An 18,976-nucleotide genomic window follows, 5' to 3' on the forward strand; every position below is an offset into this window, starting at 1 on the left:
TAACACCAACTCTTATGTGATTGTGGCAAGGATGAATATGTATTTATGAAGAGTGCTAGCCTAGTGACCCATATTTTTTTTGATGGCTCTTCTGTAATCTCTGACCTCAGATGGTGAGATCCTCCAGGGTACAGCCCTGGAGTTCCTCTCTATTTCTTTTTTTAAAGATGTATTTATTTATTTGAGAGAGAGAGAGAGCAAGAGAGAGTGCATATGAGTGCACACGTGTAGGGGAGGGGCAGGAGGAGAGAAGGAATCTTAAGCAGACTCCCCACTGAGCACGGAGCCCAACATGGGGCTCAATCCCCCGACCTGCGATCACGACCTGAGCCAAAATCAAGAGTCAGATGCCCAACTGGGTCACCTCTTCTCTCTCTTTAAATTTAGATGACCTTGTCCAATTTTGAGTCATTTTCCCCTCAAATTTCTTAGATAAGTTGATTGAGCATATTAACATTTCTTATTCCCTTAGTGTTTGAATTAGCCAGAAGATGGTGTGCCCAGTTGAAAAATGTACAAGGATTTTTGGCACAAGTAGCTAGCCTGTTAATTGCACGTGCTGATTTATTTCACAGAACTGTAAACTTGTCATAACCATAAAACTGCTACATTTTTATCAGTTGGCCTAGGTTAATATTTTGAGTATGAGTGATTCAGAACCATTTTCACACGTGAACTATTAATCAGAAAGAAGTGATACATCTGAAAAACAAGCAGTAAGCAAATTGACTTCTGTCAATTAAATGAACCAAACAACAAGATATAATCCCCTGATAAGGGGACGCCTGGGTGGCTCAGTGGTTGAGCGCCTGTCTTTGGCCCAGGGTGTGATCCTGGGGTCCTGGGATCAAGTCCCACATCTGGCTCCCTGTATGGAGCCTGGTTCTCTCTCCGCGTGTCTCCACCTCTCTGTGTCTCTCATGAATAAATAAATAAAATCTTTGAAAAAAGATTTTATCCCCTGATAAGAAATCAGTTAGCATGTAGACTCTAAACTATCTCAAGCATGTTAGCTCCTTGAGCTATGAGGTGCTGCTTTTTCTTAAGGAGTTACCAGTAAATTTCTCCACCACAAAGGAAAGATGCTGGACACATCGGTGCTTAATTCCTAGTTCAAGATATTTTTTTTTCTTTCTTAATCCTTCATTTTGGCTGCAGCAAATATAAAAGTTTATGGATTCTTTTTAAAAAACACAGACAACTACCAAATTTACATCTCTAAGTTAGACATCTTTCATGAATGCTAGATACTCCATCAGCCTTCACACTACTCCCATTTGGTTGTCTAAACACATTATGCTCCAAACCAAACTCACAGTTTCTCTCCACAAATCTGCTTTTTTTCTGAAGTCGGCTCCATCTCAATAAAAAGTGGCAACCCATCCTTTCAGTTGTTCAGGTCCCAAGCATGAAGACATCCTTGACGCCCTTCTCTACATCCAAATTCTATCCCGAATCCAAACGCATCTCAACAAGTCTACCACGTATGCTCCTCCAAGCTCCTGTCATCTCTCACATTAGTGCAATAAGCTCCTAACAGGTCCCTGATTTATCCCTTCGCAATTCTTCTTTCATGACTGCAGCCAGAATGATTCTTTAAATATAATCAGATCATTCTGTTCTTGTGCTCAAAACCTCTCATTCATTCTTAAAAATCTGTCAGAATAAATGCCAAAGTTATTGCAATGGTCTACAGAAGCCCCCACACTATCTGGCCCCTTGTTGTGTCTCTGACCTCATCTCCTACTATACTGTGCTCCAGCCATACAGCCTTCCTGCTGTTCCGTCCCCATATGGGGTAGGCTCCCGTCTCAGGATATTTGCATTCCTTCTCCCCTCTCCCCAGAATATATTTTTAAAAGATTTTATTTATTTATTTGAGAGACAATGAGCAAGAAGGACGGGGGGAGAAGCACAGTCCTCACTGAGTAGGGACCCCAATGCAGAGCTTGATCCCAGGATCCTGGGATCACGACCTGAGCTGAAGGCAGATGCCTAACTGACTGAGCTACCCAGGCGCCCCTCCCCAGAACATTCTTACCCTACATACACTTGGCTCTCCTCATCCTTTTTTTTTTTTTTTTTTGCTTTACTTCTTTAAAGTGACCTATGAATATTCTAAAATTATAACTTCTAACTCCATTTGCTTTCCTGATTCTTTTCTTGCTTTATTTTTTTCCTATAACATTTACTACCATTTTGGATATTTTGTTTATATTTTTACTATCTGTCTCCTCTGATCAGAATGCAACCTCCATGAACATAGAGATTTTTGCTATACCCCAAACACCTAGAAGAGGGCCAAATAAATGGCACTCCAATATCTTTTAATATTGAATGATTTGAATGCATAAGTCTCCTAACTAGAGTGTTTTGTGTATTGAGTTTATAGTGTTTACTGATATATTAAACTTTATATTTGCTATCTCATTACATACTTATTTGTTCTATTTTTCCCCCTCGTCTTCCTCTTTCTTTTTTTATTTTTAAAATATTTTATTTATTTATTCATGAGAGACACAAAAAGAGAGAGGCAGAGATATAGGCAGAGGGAGAAGCAAGCTCCATGTGGGGAGCCCAATGCAGGACTTGATCCTGGGACTCCAGGATCACACCCTAAGCTGAAGGCAGATGCTCAACCACTGAGCCACCCAGGTATCCCAGCACCTTCCTCTTTCTTGACTGAGATCTCTTCTTTCTGTATTGTTTGGAAGAAATATGTGCTTTCTTTTAATAGTTACCCTAGTGTGTTTTAAATTTTAATTATAACATGCAGGAAAAAGCACAAATCATAAGAGTACAGCTCAATGGATTTTTCCCAAATCGAACATGTTCATGTACAGAGCACACAGATAAAAAAAAATCTAATACCGTCAGGGCCCCCAAGCCCTTCCCATGCTCTGTTCTAGTCCTCCTTCCCTCCCACAAGGGTAGTCACCATCATAATGCTTAATATCAGAGGTCAATTCTGCTTATTTATTAATTTTACATTAATAGAATCATTCAGAATGTTCTCTTTGGTGTTGCCTACTTCTCTTCAGTACTCTGTGACATTTACCTGTGCTGTTGCATATGGCTGTAATTTGTTCATTCCTATAAAGATTCCATGTATGAACAAACTACATTTATCCATTCTACTTTAGATGGACATATGGATGGTTTCCAGTTTGAGGTCATTATAAAAAGTTCTGTTATGAACATCTTGTATATATCTTGGTAAACTGAAGTATGCATTTCTATTGGGTATAAGAATAGGCATAGACTTGCTAGTCATAGGATATGCATATGCTGGGCTTTAATAGATACTGCCAGACAGTTTTCCAAAATGATTACCCCAGTTACAGTCCCAGCAGTGTAGGAGAGTTCTAGTTGTTCCATAACTTCACTAAGACTTGATATTTTTAGTGGTTTTTATTTTAGCTGTTTGGGTGGGAGTGTAGTGATATCACATTGTAGGTTTCTTTTCTTTTCTTCTTTTTGTTTTCTTTTTAAGATTTTATCTATTTCATGAGAGACACACAGAGAGAGGCAGAGACATAGGCAGAGGGAGAAGCAGGCTCCCTGTGGGAAGCCTGATGTGGGACTCGATCCCAAGACCCCGAGATCACCACCTGAGCCAAAGGTAGATGCTCAACCACTGAGCCACCTAGGTGTCTCACATTGTAGGTTTCATTTGCATTTCCCAGAAACTTAATGAAGGTGAACAGCTCTTCCATAATGTATTTGCTTTTTGAAAATCTTGAATGAAGTACCTGTTTAAGTATTTTCTCAAAAAAAAAAATTTTCTCAATTCCTCTAATTTTTTTTTCTGATTTCTATTTTATATTTTCTGGATACAGTGATATTTATGGAAGATTTATGTATTCCATATATGAGTCCTTTGTCAAAAATATATATAAATCAAATAACTTCTCTCACTCTGTGCCTTGTCTTTTCACTGTTATCTTTTGATGAATACATCCTAGCTACTCTCTTTTAAAGCTAGTATAAATTACTTGCTATAGTTAAAAACTTTAAAATGTTTTGAGTTGCCTTCCCAGAATATATGCTATTAATCCTCAATATTTTTTTCATCTCCCAAGTTAGCTGTGTTGTTTTATTCAGTTGATACTTTCTTGCATCTAAAGTTATGCAAGGGATTATCTTCTTTCTTTCTTTCTGAAATATATGCTTTAGAATCTCTGTTAGGAGGTTTTATTTGGTGATTAAAGTCTCTCACTTTGTCTAAAAATATAATTTTTCCTTCATCCCTGACATACATTTTCACTAGTTATACAATTCTGGATAGACATTCAATATCTTTCAGTAGCATTGTGTTCAAATTGCACACTCTTATTTTTGAGAACTCAGCAATCAGCTTATTTCTTTCTGGATGACTGGCTTTTTCCTTTGTCTGCTTTTAAGGTATTTTAAGATTTTCTCTTATTCTTCAATATTATTCCATTTCTTTAAGATATAACTAGGTGTGAAGTTCTTTTCTTTAGCTTGCTTGAGAACTTTGGGGCTTCTGGATCTACACATTGTTATCTTTCAACAATTCTCAAAAATTATCAGGAATTACCTCTTTATTTTTTCCTCCTTCCCACTCTTTCCATGGTCCTTTTGTAGTTAAGATTTCTCCAATTATCCTTGAGGATTCTTATCCTCTCATTCCCTTCTTTCCTATCATTTCCCGTGTGAAATATATTTTGGATAATTTCTCTAGATTTATCTTCTTGTTCCTTAATTTCTTCACCTGTGTCTAGTTTTTAAAAGATATTTTATTTATCTGTTCATGAGAGACACAGAGAGAGAGGCAGAGACATAGGTAGAGAGAGAAGCAGGCTCCATGCAGGGAACCTGATGGCAGAACTCAATCCTAGGACCCTGGGATCATGACCTGAGCCAAAGGCAGGCACCCAATCACTGAGCCACCCAGGAGTCCTCACCTGTATCTAATCTGATGTATAATTTATTCACCACATTTCCATATCAATTTACCAAACTATCTTTTTCAAAAATGTTTATTCCTTGTTCATATTTTTTTAATTTTTAAAATATATTAATATATGTTTTGTTTTTAATAATTCTAGAATCTGTAATATCTTGCAGACTGGCCCCTAGCATCTGTTCTGCTGGTTTCCAGTCACTGTGACTTGTTTGCTTGTGTTTAGTAATTTTTGTCTATGAACTGTTAATTTTTAAAAGTATATGTTGTAGAATTATTTGAAACCTGAAATAGAAGTTGCTTCCATCAAAGAGGAGTTTGTTTACTTCAGGCAGTTGTCTGGGAGGGCTACCAAGCTGATACCACATTAGATTACACTGAACTTCTTTTGGACCACACACATAGTAGTGGGACTTTGAACTGCTACTTGGTTTGCATATCAGTTTATGGTAATCTTTTTTTTTTTCCTTCACCCAGCACCAGGGTCAAAATGGACAAGTCTCCTTGTGCTTACTGGGATTTATGTTTTGTTAATTTTTTGTTTCCGACCAAAAGAAGTGATACTTTTACTTCATTCATTTTTTTAAGAGGCCTATTTGCATAGAAGGAGTATAGAAAGACACTCTATTATATTTTTCTCCTCAAAACTTTCAATTTTCATGCCCACTCTCCTTGATTAAGCATTTTGTGCTACTCAAACAAGTACTGCAAAGAAGTATTAATGGACTCAGCAACTCCCTTTGTGTTTTAGCAGTATGTACAGATTACTCAGAATAATCCTCTTTGGACTATTTTTTTCATGGCATAATCCTCAAATCTATAGTGACTCTCATGGACAGTACATAATTACATGAAAATAGCTTTCAGCCCCATATTCGGGGCTCTCCTGTAACTCTTTTATTCACTTCAACTAGTCTTCCTCTCACTTCCATTTTTTTCTATACTCCAAGTTAAGTCTACCTATTTCTCAATTTAAGGCATTTTTAAAAAGTTTTATGCTATTTCTATGCTTTCTCGTGCATCATTAATATCAGAAAATATCTTTTGCCACCCTTTTTACATTTATTTTTGAAAAAAAATTTATCTCAGAATAAACACTTGAGATCTACCCATTTTATAATAAATCTGTAAGTATACAGTACAGTATTTTTAATTATAGGCACAGTCTTATTCATTCTGTGTGGACATATCCTTTGAGGTCCTGGCTTTATACAGGAGTCTCCTATTATAAGCTCACTTGGGGCAGGCCCTGGGACATAGCTCCTGTCCTCTGCACATCACATAGTCAAAACAGGAACTCAAGAGATTCAGAGCTCAGTAAAAGCCCTTAGGATGGGAGTAGCTCTGACACTCACCTTCCAGGATTCCTGGTTCCTATGAGTATATGGATGATTTCTTTTTACATCAGTTTGTGATACTTCATTTTCCAAAAATTTACTCTTTACTTTTCTTAGTCATGAGAATTATTCATATTCTCAAATCTACCATAGTCTCACTGATGTTGGATTTATTCTTTTATTCCTTTAACAAAGTTTTGTTGGGAGATCTCCAGTGTGCCAGACATGTACCAGGTTGCAGAAATACAGAGAAAAATACCAAATGGTCTCTGATCTCATGGTGCTCATTGTATACCACGGGAGACAAACATGTACCCCATGTATTATGTTAGGCATCCTATAATTTAGAGAAGAAAATAAATGAAGAGAACTAAGTTATTGAGCACATGAACTAAACACTTTATCTGTATTGACTGACAAATAGCCCTGGAAAATAAATAGTATTAACCCCATTTGCACATGAAAATCTGTAAGTTTCCTAAGATTATGGGATTAGTATATGGTGGTCCTGGGTCCCAGAAATGCTTGACCTATATGGAGATGTGGTCACTCAGTTGTTTCAGTGCCATGGAAGCAGAAAGAAGTGAGGAATTGTGGTCTCTGGAGAGCAGGAAAGAGAAGGATGGACTGAGGTAAGGGAGGCCTCAGAAGAAGTGACTTCTGACATAGATTTTATTTATTTGAGAGATAGTGAGAGCCAGAAAGATCATAGAGGGAAATGGAGAGGGAGAAGTTGACTCGCTGCTGAGCAGAGAGCTGGATGCAGAGCTCAATCCTAGGACTGTGGGATCATGATCTGAGCTAAAGGCAGATGCTCAACCAACTGAGCCACCCAGGTACCTCCTGAGATAGATCTTAAAGGATACCTAGGACATCATCAGGTGAGAATTCCAGACAGATCAAGCAAAATTATAGAGGTATTTAAACACTTGACATAGGACATGCAGAATACAGCAAAGTATTCAGGGAATACTTGTGAGGCAAGGATGTGGCCAACTAGCCCAGAGGTGGATTTTAAGGGGCCCCAAGTCCATCTTATGACCACTGAGTATTTATTCTTCTCATAACTGTTTTGTAACATGTGAAATGTCAATGGTTTGCTATGGTTTAATGGGTTGGGGTGGATATCTATTTTCTTTGTCTACCTAATATCTACTTTTTCCCCTGATAACAGCCCTTTCCTTTTGCTTTGGAAATCCTTCAATCTGATGTTATGTAGTTTTGGTAGAAGCTACTCTGCCCCCCAGTTCCAGGGGTGAGTTTATGACACAGGCTGAGTTCCAGAGCATCATATCCCTCACTCAGAATGACTGGTTCAGAGGTAACATGTGACCCAATCAGACCCAATAAGACTCAGATCTGGGCCTTTTCTCTTAACTATTGAGAAGGTAACAATTTCTAGTTTTCCTCAGGTGTTCCTAAGAGGATAGAGTATAAGCTTGTTACTGCTGGATGCCATCTTGCCTCCAAAAGGGTTGGGTTTGTCTGAAAGTTGATGCCAAGCCAGAGAGGGAAAAGCCAGGAATAGAAGAAATAAAATTGAGTCTTTGTGTTATTACTTGTGTACCTGGATCTAGCCATGGCCAGACTTTCCTTGAAGTGAGACTCCTCTTTTTGCTTAACACAATATGATACGATTACCATTACCTGTAATCAAGAGTCTTGACTAACACGAAGGTAAATACAACCTAAATAAAGTAAACTAATGATATCATACTATATCATATCATACATATCATCAGTGTGTCAATTATCTTGGCCTACAAAAATCAACAGAAGCCGGTAGATATACAAAGAAAGGAGTAAATGTTTGTTGAGGATCTACTTGTGACATACTGTCAGATTTGTGCCTCACAAAACCCCTATGAAGTCTAACACATGAACCCCTTTTATAAATGAAGAAATGGAGCTGAAGGGATATGAAGTTATTTCTTACATGGCTACTAAGTATTAGAGCTTAGATTTGAATTCTGGTCTTCTACTTCTAAATCCAGTGCTCTTTCCATGACTGCATGACTGCCTCACACTAGGGCAAGTTTCCTGGTACATAATAAATGTTCAATAAGTATTTATAAAATAAACTAAAATCCTGGACATGCACAACTTTAAAATAATTTGGTGATGGTGAAGAGAACCAGGAAGAAATGCAACTTACAGTGGCCTAGGGAGTGCCTGGCCAGCTTCGGGTCTTGGGGGCAGGCCTTTGTCTGGACAATGTGGCTCACAGGGTCCTGCTTTCTGGGCAGCATGTTCATGTTGCCTCTCTGGACTTTCATCACCTGGTTTCTTCCCAGCATCCCTCCACAGGCAGCCTCCTAAACATATTCAACAGGGAGATTGCTGTAGATCTCTGACTTACCTGCTCCGTTGGCCACTTACTTGCACTGTTCTTCAATCAGTTATTCCTCACGCATAACAATTTATTATGGTACTGAACACAGTCTCCCTAGACTAAGTTTCACAAGGATGCAGACCACGTCTTTTGCTCATTTCTGAATGGCCACAGAACACCCAGCACAGAGGCAGCCCCAAAGGAGGCAGCCAGGATATAACCAAGCACTGACTACAGAGCAGACTTTTCATGTATCTTATCTCACCTAATATCCATGACACCCCATTAGGAAAATATCATTAGTCCACATAATAAGGACTTTAGAAAGGTGAAATAATTGGTCTTCAAATACTCTGGTCTCACAGCTAGTAGTCTACCAGGGTAGGACTTGAACCCGTGCTCTTGACCACCAAGGGATGCTGTGTTCCTTTTGCCTCACATTTCATCTTTCCTCCTGCCATTCTTCTGTTCCTCCTCATTTCCCCACTGCAGTGTTTGTCAAACACTAATGCTGGGTTCTGGAGTTACAGAGAAGCCATGGGCGCAGTGGCCTACACACTGATCTTGGAGACAATACACACAAACATTCAGGTACAATGTGGCAAGTGCTATTTGCAATTGTATTGTTCACTGAGACAGAAACAGAGGAGGGGAGGTCAGTTCTCTTGGCTGGGAGACAGGGTGGAAAAAGACTTCCACAGTAGGTCTTATTAAAGAGTATTTTGAAATGTAAATAAGAGGGGGATCCCTGGGTGGTGCAGCGGTTTAGCGCCTGCCTTTGGCCCAGGGCGCGATCCTGGAGACCCGGGATTGAGTCCCACGTCAGGCTCCCGGTGCCTAGAGCCTGCTTCTCCCTCTATGTCTCTGCCTCTCTCTCTCTCTCTCTCTTTCTCTGTGACTATCATAAATTTAAAAAATAAAAAAATAAAAAAAAAGAAATGTAAATAAGAGATTGACTGAGGGGGTAAAAGAGTACCGGGAGGACAAATCAGCACGAGCAAAGGCACGGGTATCTGGAGCAATATTAGCGTCCTCAGACAGGTATGTGAAGGCTGATGCTGAGGGAAGAGTGGAAGAAGCAGGGAAAAAAGATGAGATGAGAAGATATAACAGAATGAGGCTGAGTAATGCAGGGTCTTTTGTGCAAGATTCAGTGTGGGCCTCACTGAGCCCCAGGCAGCAATCTGAGTTAGATGTGCATTTCAGAAAGATCTGGATGGATTGCCAGGAATAGACATTGGGAATCAAGAAGAATTACAGGCTTTCTGGCCATTTATCAGCTGACAATGGGAGAGGAGATTACTGTCCTTCCGACCGCAAGTGGGCAGGAGGGTTGACTATGACAATACATCTGAAAGTACTTGGAAAAGCTGAAGTACTTAGCAGATATAAAGTATGAGATTTCCTGAGTCCTTGGTGGGATCTGGGCAAACTAAAAGGAGAATATAAGGAGGGGCACTCTTTTAAGTCACATAGCCAAGAGTGAAATTTTTAATGGGGAAAAATGACAGTGATAAGTCAGAGTTTCACATAAGTGCAGTGACTGCCTTCCTTCACTGTGGCACCTAATAAAATGGTACATAGGTTCCCCTTGGGCTGTCCTTGGGAATGCTTTCTAGGATCAGTTTGAACCACAGGAGATTCTGTAGTTAACTGACTTACCATTTATATCTGACCACAAATCGCACTGCCCAGCTATACCACCCACATTTATCTAACATAGTCCAAGTAAGTTTTAACAATTTCCAAAACTCAAATCCACTCCATAAAAGCAGAAATATGTCCCTTCAGTGGTAGCTTGACCTGGCTCTTGTCAAATGGCCAGCATTGATAAAGAACATATCCCCCACTTTTGCTCTTTCATGGTCAGTATCCCTAACCATGGTCCCCTGTTGTTTTTCTCATGCTCCTGATTAACCCCTTTCTGATCTCTGGCCTCATTGCCCACTTATGTCCTTGCCTTCCCTCTGGACTCAGTATGCAATGCCGCTTCCCTAACTCTGGTCCTTGTCTTTCATAATTAGCGACTTACTTCTTCCTTGAATTATGCTGCTTCGTGATATTCTATAAACACACAACCTGGTCCAGCCTGGCCTTTGGGCTTACACACCAGTTCAGGCCCATGCCACCAACAAGCTGTTTGACTTACTCAAGCCCTACAGATGGAACTGGAACAACCTGATATTATAAGATAGGCACTTCTCAAATAGGTTTTTAGAATATTCTGAGCATTAGTAGCAGTGCTGATGGTATCAACCATTTAAGCCTCTGACCACTCTGTTTTGAAAGGGATAGTGTCAATTGGATATGAATACGCACACAGATACAGTATTTACTAATGTCATAATTAACAATGTACTTCATTTTTACAGTATCTTATGGTTTACAAAGCATTTTCACATACATTACTTCATTTTATCATCACAAATGAGAATAGAATCAGGGTGGAACTGAGGATGGTAACTGGGTAGGGATTATTTATTTTTCTCTTACAGATGAAATGACTGAGCTCAGAAAGTAAGTCATTCTCCTAACCAGGACCTCTGAGCACATACCTTAAGGAGGCCCTCCCTCCAGGGTAGTTTAATTGCAGGGCACGGCACCCAAATGAGTGCCTATGTTTCACCCCCTGAATGCCTTGCTGAACTCACATTAGTCCCAGCCCTACTCCTAAGGCCTGCTTAGGAGTGGCCATGGCCAGTAAGTAAAAACCCTGAAGCTAGAGCTCAGTGTTACTATCAAGTTCATCTCTTTGATAAAATACCCAAGACCCACTGCATCTTCTGACTTTCTCTGGAGAGCTGTGTCTCAGCCACTAAAAAGTCACTCCATGCACTACTCCTATGACATGCCTCAACTGGACTGTTTGGCCTGGAACCCTAGAACACCAATACCTTGAAAAGATGGCTTGAAGGTAGATCCTTCTTTGGTTTTCGAGGTTCCAATCCACATGGTTCTTTTTCCTTCTTTTTATCTTCATCTTCATGTTTAGAGCTTAGATGTGAAGAGACATAAAGGGAAAAGTGAGGGTTAGACCGTTTAGGTCATAGGGTACCACCCAATACCAAATGAAATGAATGGAAAAAATGAACAACATGAATAATACCCTTTTTCTCCCCAGCTTCTTCTAAGATGAGGATCAGGTCACTCATTAGATAAATTTGCTGAGTTTCTACCTGCCCCAATTAATGTCAGAATGAATCCCTGCTTAAAATCTCCTAGGAACTCCTCATTGCCTGTAGGATAAAACATAAGCTCATTGTGATCTGGCCGCAACCTTTCTTTCCAACCCCATCTTCTTCTGCTCCTTTCCTCCACTTTTGCTCTAGATTCTCATATTCTCCAAACCTACCATCCTAGCTCAAGCAACTCCTCCTTTTTCTTTGCTATTTCCCCTTACAGACATGCCTCCTGCATCTTTTATTGTGGGGAACACAATACCCTTCTCAATTTGTCTGAATTGTCTTACTTCCAAGAATCCTTCCCTGATTCTCCCAGTCATACCTTCTTGCCTGCTGCCCCAATACTTTATCCTTCTATCTTGCATTACAAAGCACTGTCTATGGATCTGCCTTCAGTTCCTCCACTTTGCCTTGTAAACTAACAATCAAATTTAAAGAGGCAGAGCTCTGCTATTTCTATATGTATCTCCAGCACTAACACCGTGTAAACTGCAGCAGCAATATAGCACAGTGCCTGGCACAGAGTAGTACTCAGCCAGCCTTCCTTAAGGAGATGAATGATTTCTGTGCACCAGTGTACAGACAGCAGCTGCACTGAAGGGGCAAGGTAGACAGTGTCATGAAAAACCCAAGGACCAAGGAAAGAATGCTAAGGAACATCAACACCCAAATGAGAACTTCTGCTTCTGGCATACTGAACTAGATTGACAACCACATTTATGTGGAAGGCAGAAAAAGAAGAGCCCTCAAAGAAACTCAGAAAAGGATGTCATCAAGGGAGGAAAAACACCAGAGATAGTAATGTTCTGAAAGACAATGGAGAGAGTTTTGAGGAGTTTCATTCATTCATCTAATTACTGAGCACTGTGCCCACTGTTAAGGCCATATGCAGTTTCGTGATGATTGGGGGCTGTGAGGGAGCCCACTATACATACCTCTTCCCACAAGTCTAAGATTAGCCTTTCTAAAAAATCGAATTTTCTCATTTTATAAATGAAAGGTCACAATGCGAATCTCAATGGTTGCCATGAGAATTGAGATGTGAGTAAAATGCTGAAAGCCTAGTATTGTTCAGAGCACATAGTGGACCCACAATAATTGTTGGTGTCCTTTTCTTCATTGAAGCATTTGCTGTGTTAGAATTACCCAATTCTTAGGTTCTCATTGCACATTGTTCGTATTTCTCCTAAAACATTAGCTGCCTTGTTGATGTATATGCCCTTGGTAATCCATTTTGCCCCTCAGTTCTTGTCTGGTAGTCTCGACATAGCTGGATCTCCATAAATAATTATAAAATTAAATTCAGTATTGTGGGGCACCTGGGTGGCTCACATCTGCCTCCTATTCAGGTCTTAATTCCAGGGTCCTGGGATCAAGTCCCACAACAGGCTCCCCACAGGGAACTTGCTTTTCCCTCTGCCTATATCTCTGCCTCTCTTTCCCTGTGTGTCTCTCATGAATAAATAAATAAATAAAATCTTTTTAAAAATTCAATATTGTGACTCCTAGGAATACCATGAGGGAATGGAGTATGTTATTTCTGCTTTGAAACTCTTGTGGCTTCCCCTGACCTATAGTATAAAGTCTAAATCTGTGCTGTCCATGTGTAGCTATTGTACATTGAAATGTATCAGGTCCAAATTGAGCTGTAAGTATAAAAAATATTTGGATCTTGAAGACTTGTTATGAAAAAAGGATTATGAAATACTTTAAGTAATAGTTATTATATGGATTACATGTCAAAATGATAATATTTTGGATGTACTGGGATAAATAAAATGCATTATAATTAATTTTACCTGTTTCTTTTTACTTTTTAACAAATGGCTACTAGAAAAATTTTAAATAACGCCAGTGGTTTGCCTTATAGTCCCATTGGACAGGACTGGTCTAAATGGTAAATTAGGGAGTGCAGGCCTGGATCCAGTTCTGCATACTCCCCTGGCTTTGTTCCTGCTGCTCCCAAGGCATGATCCTTGTTTGTGGAGTTCTAGACAAACCTCAGTGTTGAACACTGTCTTTGCTCACACTTTTTCTTGTGCCTGGAACATACATTCTGACATTTTCACCTGGCCAATTCCTACAGGTCTTTCTAGATTGAACTCAGTTGTCAACTCTTCAAGAAATCATGCACAGAGCCTCATCTCTGCTTCTATAACTATTTAGCAGTGATTATATTATATTTTAACTTTTTACTTATATTGTCATTTGCCCATATAGCCTCTTACCCCCAACCATTCTGGCTTCCATGCCCATCTTGAACCAAGGGCAGAGAATATATTCTCTCCATTTATGTGCCTTAGAATCTAGTAGCAACTGAACAGAGTAAAAACTCAAGAAGCATTGAATTAATCATTTGATATGTGCCTACCAATTGCTCAGCACCATGCTAGAGGGTAATTATGGGGAACATAAATAGAAGCAGGCCAGGACTCAAGGAGAGAAATGAAACAGGCTTCCCTCATGATCCAATGCTTGTATTTTTTGCCTTAGCAAGGGAGCTTTGATACTTGCTTCTCCATACCTCACCAACCATGATTACTCTAATGCATTAGAAATAACTCCAGGGAAAGAATGGTAGACACAGACTCTGAAAAGCCGGGTAAGAGCATGGCCCTTACCAAGGCCCTGCGCTGGACCTAGAAGTATGAGAGGCATCAGGAATACCAAGAACAAGAAAACACAGGCCCTCCTCACAAGGAGCTCACAGACAAGGTGGCAAAAGGGGGAGGAGAATAAGGAGGAACTGGCATGTTAGCAAACAAATGACACACGATGATGTTAGTGCAAATGGTGTACCTTACAGAAAAGGGACTGGATACTTCTCTTTGAAGGAGAGGAATTAGGAAGGCTTCTTACAGGTGGGGATGTTTGATGGTCAGTAGGTGTTCGCCAGATCATTCAGTTGGGTGAATTAATGAATTAAGGGAGCAAAGGCACAGAAACTTGGAACAGCATGGTACATTTTGGAAACTAAGTTCTTTGGGAATCACATGATGGTTATATGCCTATTTGTGTGATTCCCACAGTCCAGGAGTCCCTGGGGCTAGTGGCCAGGTCCCCATCACTGCTACTGCCCCAGTGATTAGCAAGAGGCTGGCACATGTTGGAGACTCAGTTAAGTGTTTACTGATGAGTGTGATGTGGGCTAGAACAAGGCAGGACACGTGAGTACTTTCTCTGTACCAGGTACCTTATGAGGTGCTGGGGAGGCTGACCTGAGTCAGTTTCTGCAAGCATAGCTGGCCCATTGAGAAAAACAAGCCATCAGGGGGGTCAGTGGTTAGATCGATGCTTTATTTGAAGATAAAACTCACCTAAATTCTGGGTAGAGACCACTCTTCCACGGCTGAAAGGAAAGATGGAAATGGTCATTTTCATAAACTAATCCAAACCATGCCTTTGTTGTGTGATTACAGATCATTAGAGACTTGACCAAAAGACAAAGCAGGTGAGGTCTCAGGACAGAGCAAAGTGGACACTGACAACAGAAAATTCTAGGAATCCTGGCCAGTGGAGCTGAAGTCAGTGTGAAAGGAAAACAAGAATTCCCAAAGTTATAGTACATGCCAGAGGCAATGTATAAACTGACTTAGAAGAATTGTCCTCCGCATGTTTTTCCAGGAATGCATCTGTAGAATGAAAGCTTTCCAATCATTTGGGAAAATATGTGCTTGTGATATTGGAGTAATGTTTCTGTGGGCAGAAGGGGTAACACAAGTGTATCAGTCATGCTAGGAAGTCTCCCTTTCTGGTCATGCACCCTCTGATCTGAAATCAGCTCTCATATGATCTAGATTTGGCACTGTTAAGATTATGTTCCAGTGACCACAACATGGCTCATTTATTCAGTCTTCATATAGATCTGATTCATTCATTATTTTGAATCTAGATAAAAATGCTGAAGAAAACAGAAAATAGCTAAGCCTTGAAAATGCTGCCACCAAGACCAGTCTATTAGCTCATTTGCCCTCCTTTGAGGAAAGCCCTGCCAGCTTTCATTCAGGGACTACTGGTTTTTATTTTCCATATAATTCTAAGAAACTGGTGGCAGCTGGGGTAGAATGATAAGTCAGATGGACCTCTACTATATTATTTACAGGTTTAACCTCCCTGAGCCTCCAGTTCTCACCTGTAAAATGGAAGCAGTGATACTAGATCACTGGGGAACACTGAGGATTAAGTGCTTCCACTTTTGTACAAGTGATGCTCTTCCATGTGAAAGACTCCCCGCTAGACACAAAGATGTTGACAAAGAGATAATAACTGTCGGAGAACAGACAGCAGTGACTACAAACAGACTTGTGGGGCCTTGGTGGAAAAACAACTAGCTCCTAACACCTAACAAAGGGCTAAGAGCATCACATAAAGAAGAGCATGAACTGTACCCACTCAGTCTGTTATGTTCCAGAGGATTCCATGTCATCAAGACAGGGTAAGACCCAGACAAGAATACTGAGATGAATGCAATAGACATCTGAAAATTAAGATTTAAAAGTTAAAAATATGGGGTTCCTGGGTGGCACAGTCAGCTAAGTGTCTGACTCTTGGATTCAGCTCAAGTTGTGATCTCAGGGTCCTGGGATTGAGTGCTGTGTTTGGGTTCTGCACTCAGCAGGGAGTCTGCTTAAGACTCTCTCTCTAATAAATAAATCTTAGAAAAAAAGTTAAAAATACTTTCATGCTTTTTTTTCTCTTGAATCGGATAAACTCTAGTTATTTACAGAGTTCACTTGTGCAGAAAGGTTTATTATTTGGAGATGTTGCCAGATAATTGAACCATTTTAATGGAATGTTTCTACTCTCATTAATAAGAATAATCATTTATAGCTTTCAAGCTAGAAAGTGTATACAGAAATGAATGGGCGTTTCCAATAGGGGTAAGAAAACAAGCAGGAAGATGAAAGATCTTGATTAAGTGAACCTCGGGAGAGAAGACTAACCTTAATTGACCCATTACAACATGAGGTAAGCACCTACTGTGTGCCAGGTGCTGTACTAGGAGCTTACCTACTTTGAGTTCTCTCAGCAATTCAGTGAAACAGGTGTAAACTCCCTTATTTATTGAGCATCTACTACAGCAGATGTGGTAACCACAGGGCATATACTTCCTGCCCTTGTGAAGAATACACCATTCTACAGAAGACACAACTGGAGCTCAGAGAGGTAAAATGTTGGAAGAGATGCGGGCATTTACTGTCAAACTGTCTACCTGAATTTACCTTACTCTCGTTCCCACAATGACCTCAGAAGTTAATAATAGTTGCCTCAGGGCAACTTCTATTATCTCTATTTTACAGGTGAAGAAATGGAGGTTCAAGATCACACAGGCAGGAGCTGGGATTGAGGCCAGCAGGGACTCTGTTTGGGCCCTAATCAAGTTGCTCCAAAGTGGCACCTAGCACTGTGCCCACCAGGAGCCAGAAAATGTGCCTTCAGAGGGCTGGCCATTCTTATGAAAGCGCAGAATATACAAATTTGGCTTGTGTCACAGCACTCCTGTCTCTGAAGGGACCGTTATTAAAGGCTAGTTGATGCTGGCCGCCATAGATAAGGGGCCGGGAATGGATTAGGACCAGCTTCTCCCTCCCCCCACACCACCTCTTCTATCTCTGTTATTACAGGCTACAGAGTCTTAGCAGCTGGAGTCTTGGAAAAGCCTCAGGAATAGGGGGTGAGGGGTTGGGGAGGATAGGAACCAAAAACAAAGAAAGACCTTTCTCTTTGCTCGTAAAAGAAACTACAGTCAATTCTGTATACCTGCTGTAGTTATAAAGTTGGTAAAAAGAGGAAACAGTACCTTTTGAGGTTCTTCAATTTCAACTTCATAAGTTGCTAAAATAAATATGAAAAAGAATCATATCAAAGACAGTTTATTCACCCGTTTCTTACAGCACCCAGGATTCAAGCAATTATGAAGGGCTGCATAATTCAGTTTTCTCAACCTTCAGAGCATGGATCTATGTGAGGCTTTGTGTGTGTGGTTTGGGGGAATTCTCGGGTCACTGATCCTGGCTTTCATCTCTCTGGGGGTTTCCAGGATGGAATGTATGGTCAGTGAAAACACGTGACATAATCTGTTTCCTGTCTCGGTAAATAGATGGATACTCCATGCTTAAGAGACGGCATTGAAACTCAGTGGTTGCAATCCTAAGTGGAACTTGGAAGAAAAGGGAAGGGAAAAAAATTCCCCCTCCAAAAAGAGCCTAGATCCCACTTCCACAAAATGAACTCCATTTTAGGCTTGTAAGTGTTTTTCTCCGTGACTGTTTTTTTCCCCCTAGTACAGCTTGAAAAGAGGAGACTGGCCACCCACAAAGGTTTGAATTCCTTTTGATTTTTTTTCTGATAGTTCTGTGGATTTTATTGAATGAGATGATGCCAACCTTAATTATTAACAAACACAAGAAGTAGCAAGAATGTGAGTTCAGAGCTCAGTCCTACCACTTCCTACCTGTGGGATTACAGACAAATTACTTCATTTTCTTGAGACTTGATTTGCTCATTTGAGAAATGCAGTCAATTAGTACCTGCTTTACACAGTTAACAGGGAGATTAAAGGAGATGATGTAAGAAATGGGACATATCTAGCAGAGCACCAGATGTTGTATAGAAAGTGATTTTTTTTTAAATAAAATTGCTTATTTGATTTTTCTTTGCTGAAATGTCATCTAGGGGCATGTGGGTGGCTCAGCGGTTGAGCGCCTGCCTTAGACTCAGGGCATGATCCCGGGGTCCTGGTTTGAGTCCCACATGGGGCTCCTGCAGGGAGCCAGCTTCTCCTGCCTATCTCTCTCTCTCTCTCTCATGAATAAAGTCTTTTTTAAAAAAAGAAATGTCATCTATAAAAGTTTTCCCCTACTATTAATGAATATGTGTGCACAATAAGTAGGACTCCCCCTGTTTTTCTTCTCTTTCTTGCTGCTATGGTTCTGAAGCTTCAGTTCAGAAAAGTGACCAAAAAACAGGTTGCATTTCTTAAAAAATGGACTCTATGCCCAGTGTGGAGTCCAATGTGGAGACCCTGATTGAGACCTGAATCGAGATCAAGACCTGAGCTGAGATCAAGAGTTGGATGCTTAACAGGTGCCCCTTGTTTTGCATTTTGAAGCCATTATCGTTCTACACAGAAAATCCATTGATAAAATAAATGAAATCCTAGTTTTCTTTAGGGACTGTCTGCACATGATTGACACAA

The 18,976-nt window shown here is 40.3% G+C and overlaps 1 protein-coding gene across 4 annotated transcripts in view; it reads right to left on the reverse strand.

Moving 5' to 3' along the window:
* The window catches only part of FYB2 (FYN binding protein 2), a 133,953-nt gene that overhangs the window by 40,949 nt on the left and 74,028 nt on the right, over window positions 1-18,976 (reverse strand). For all 4 annotated transcript variants that reach the window (XM_072820384.1, XM_072820383.1, XM_072820386.1 and 1 more), the window contains exons 6-9: window positions 17,579-17,613; window positions 15,096-15,127; window positions 11,491-11,590; window positions 8,420-8,579 (exon numbers count right to left, since the gene is read on the reverse strand). In XM_072820384.1, coding sequence (XP_072676485.1) covers window positions 8,420-8,579; window positions 11,491-11,590; window positions 15,096-15,127; window positions 17,579-17,613 — 327 coding nt within the window. The remainder of the gene's footprint in view (window positions 1-8,419; window positions 8,580-11,490; window positions 11,591-15,095; window positions 15,128-17,578; window positions 17,614-18,976) is intronic.

This window comes from Canis lupus, chromosome 3, assembly GCF_048164855.1.
Source record: "Canis lupus baileyi chromosome 3, mCanLup2.hap1, whole genome shotgun sequence".
NCBI lineage: Eukaryota > Metazoa > Chordata > Mammalia > Carnivora > Canidae > Canis > Canis lupus.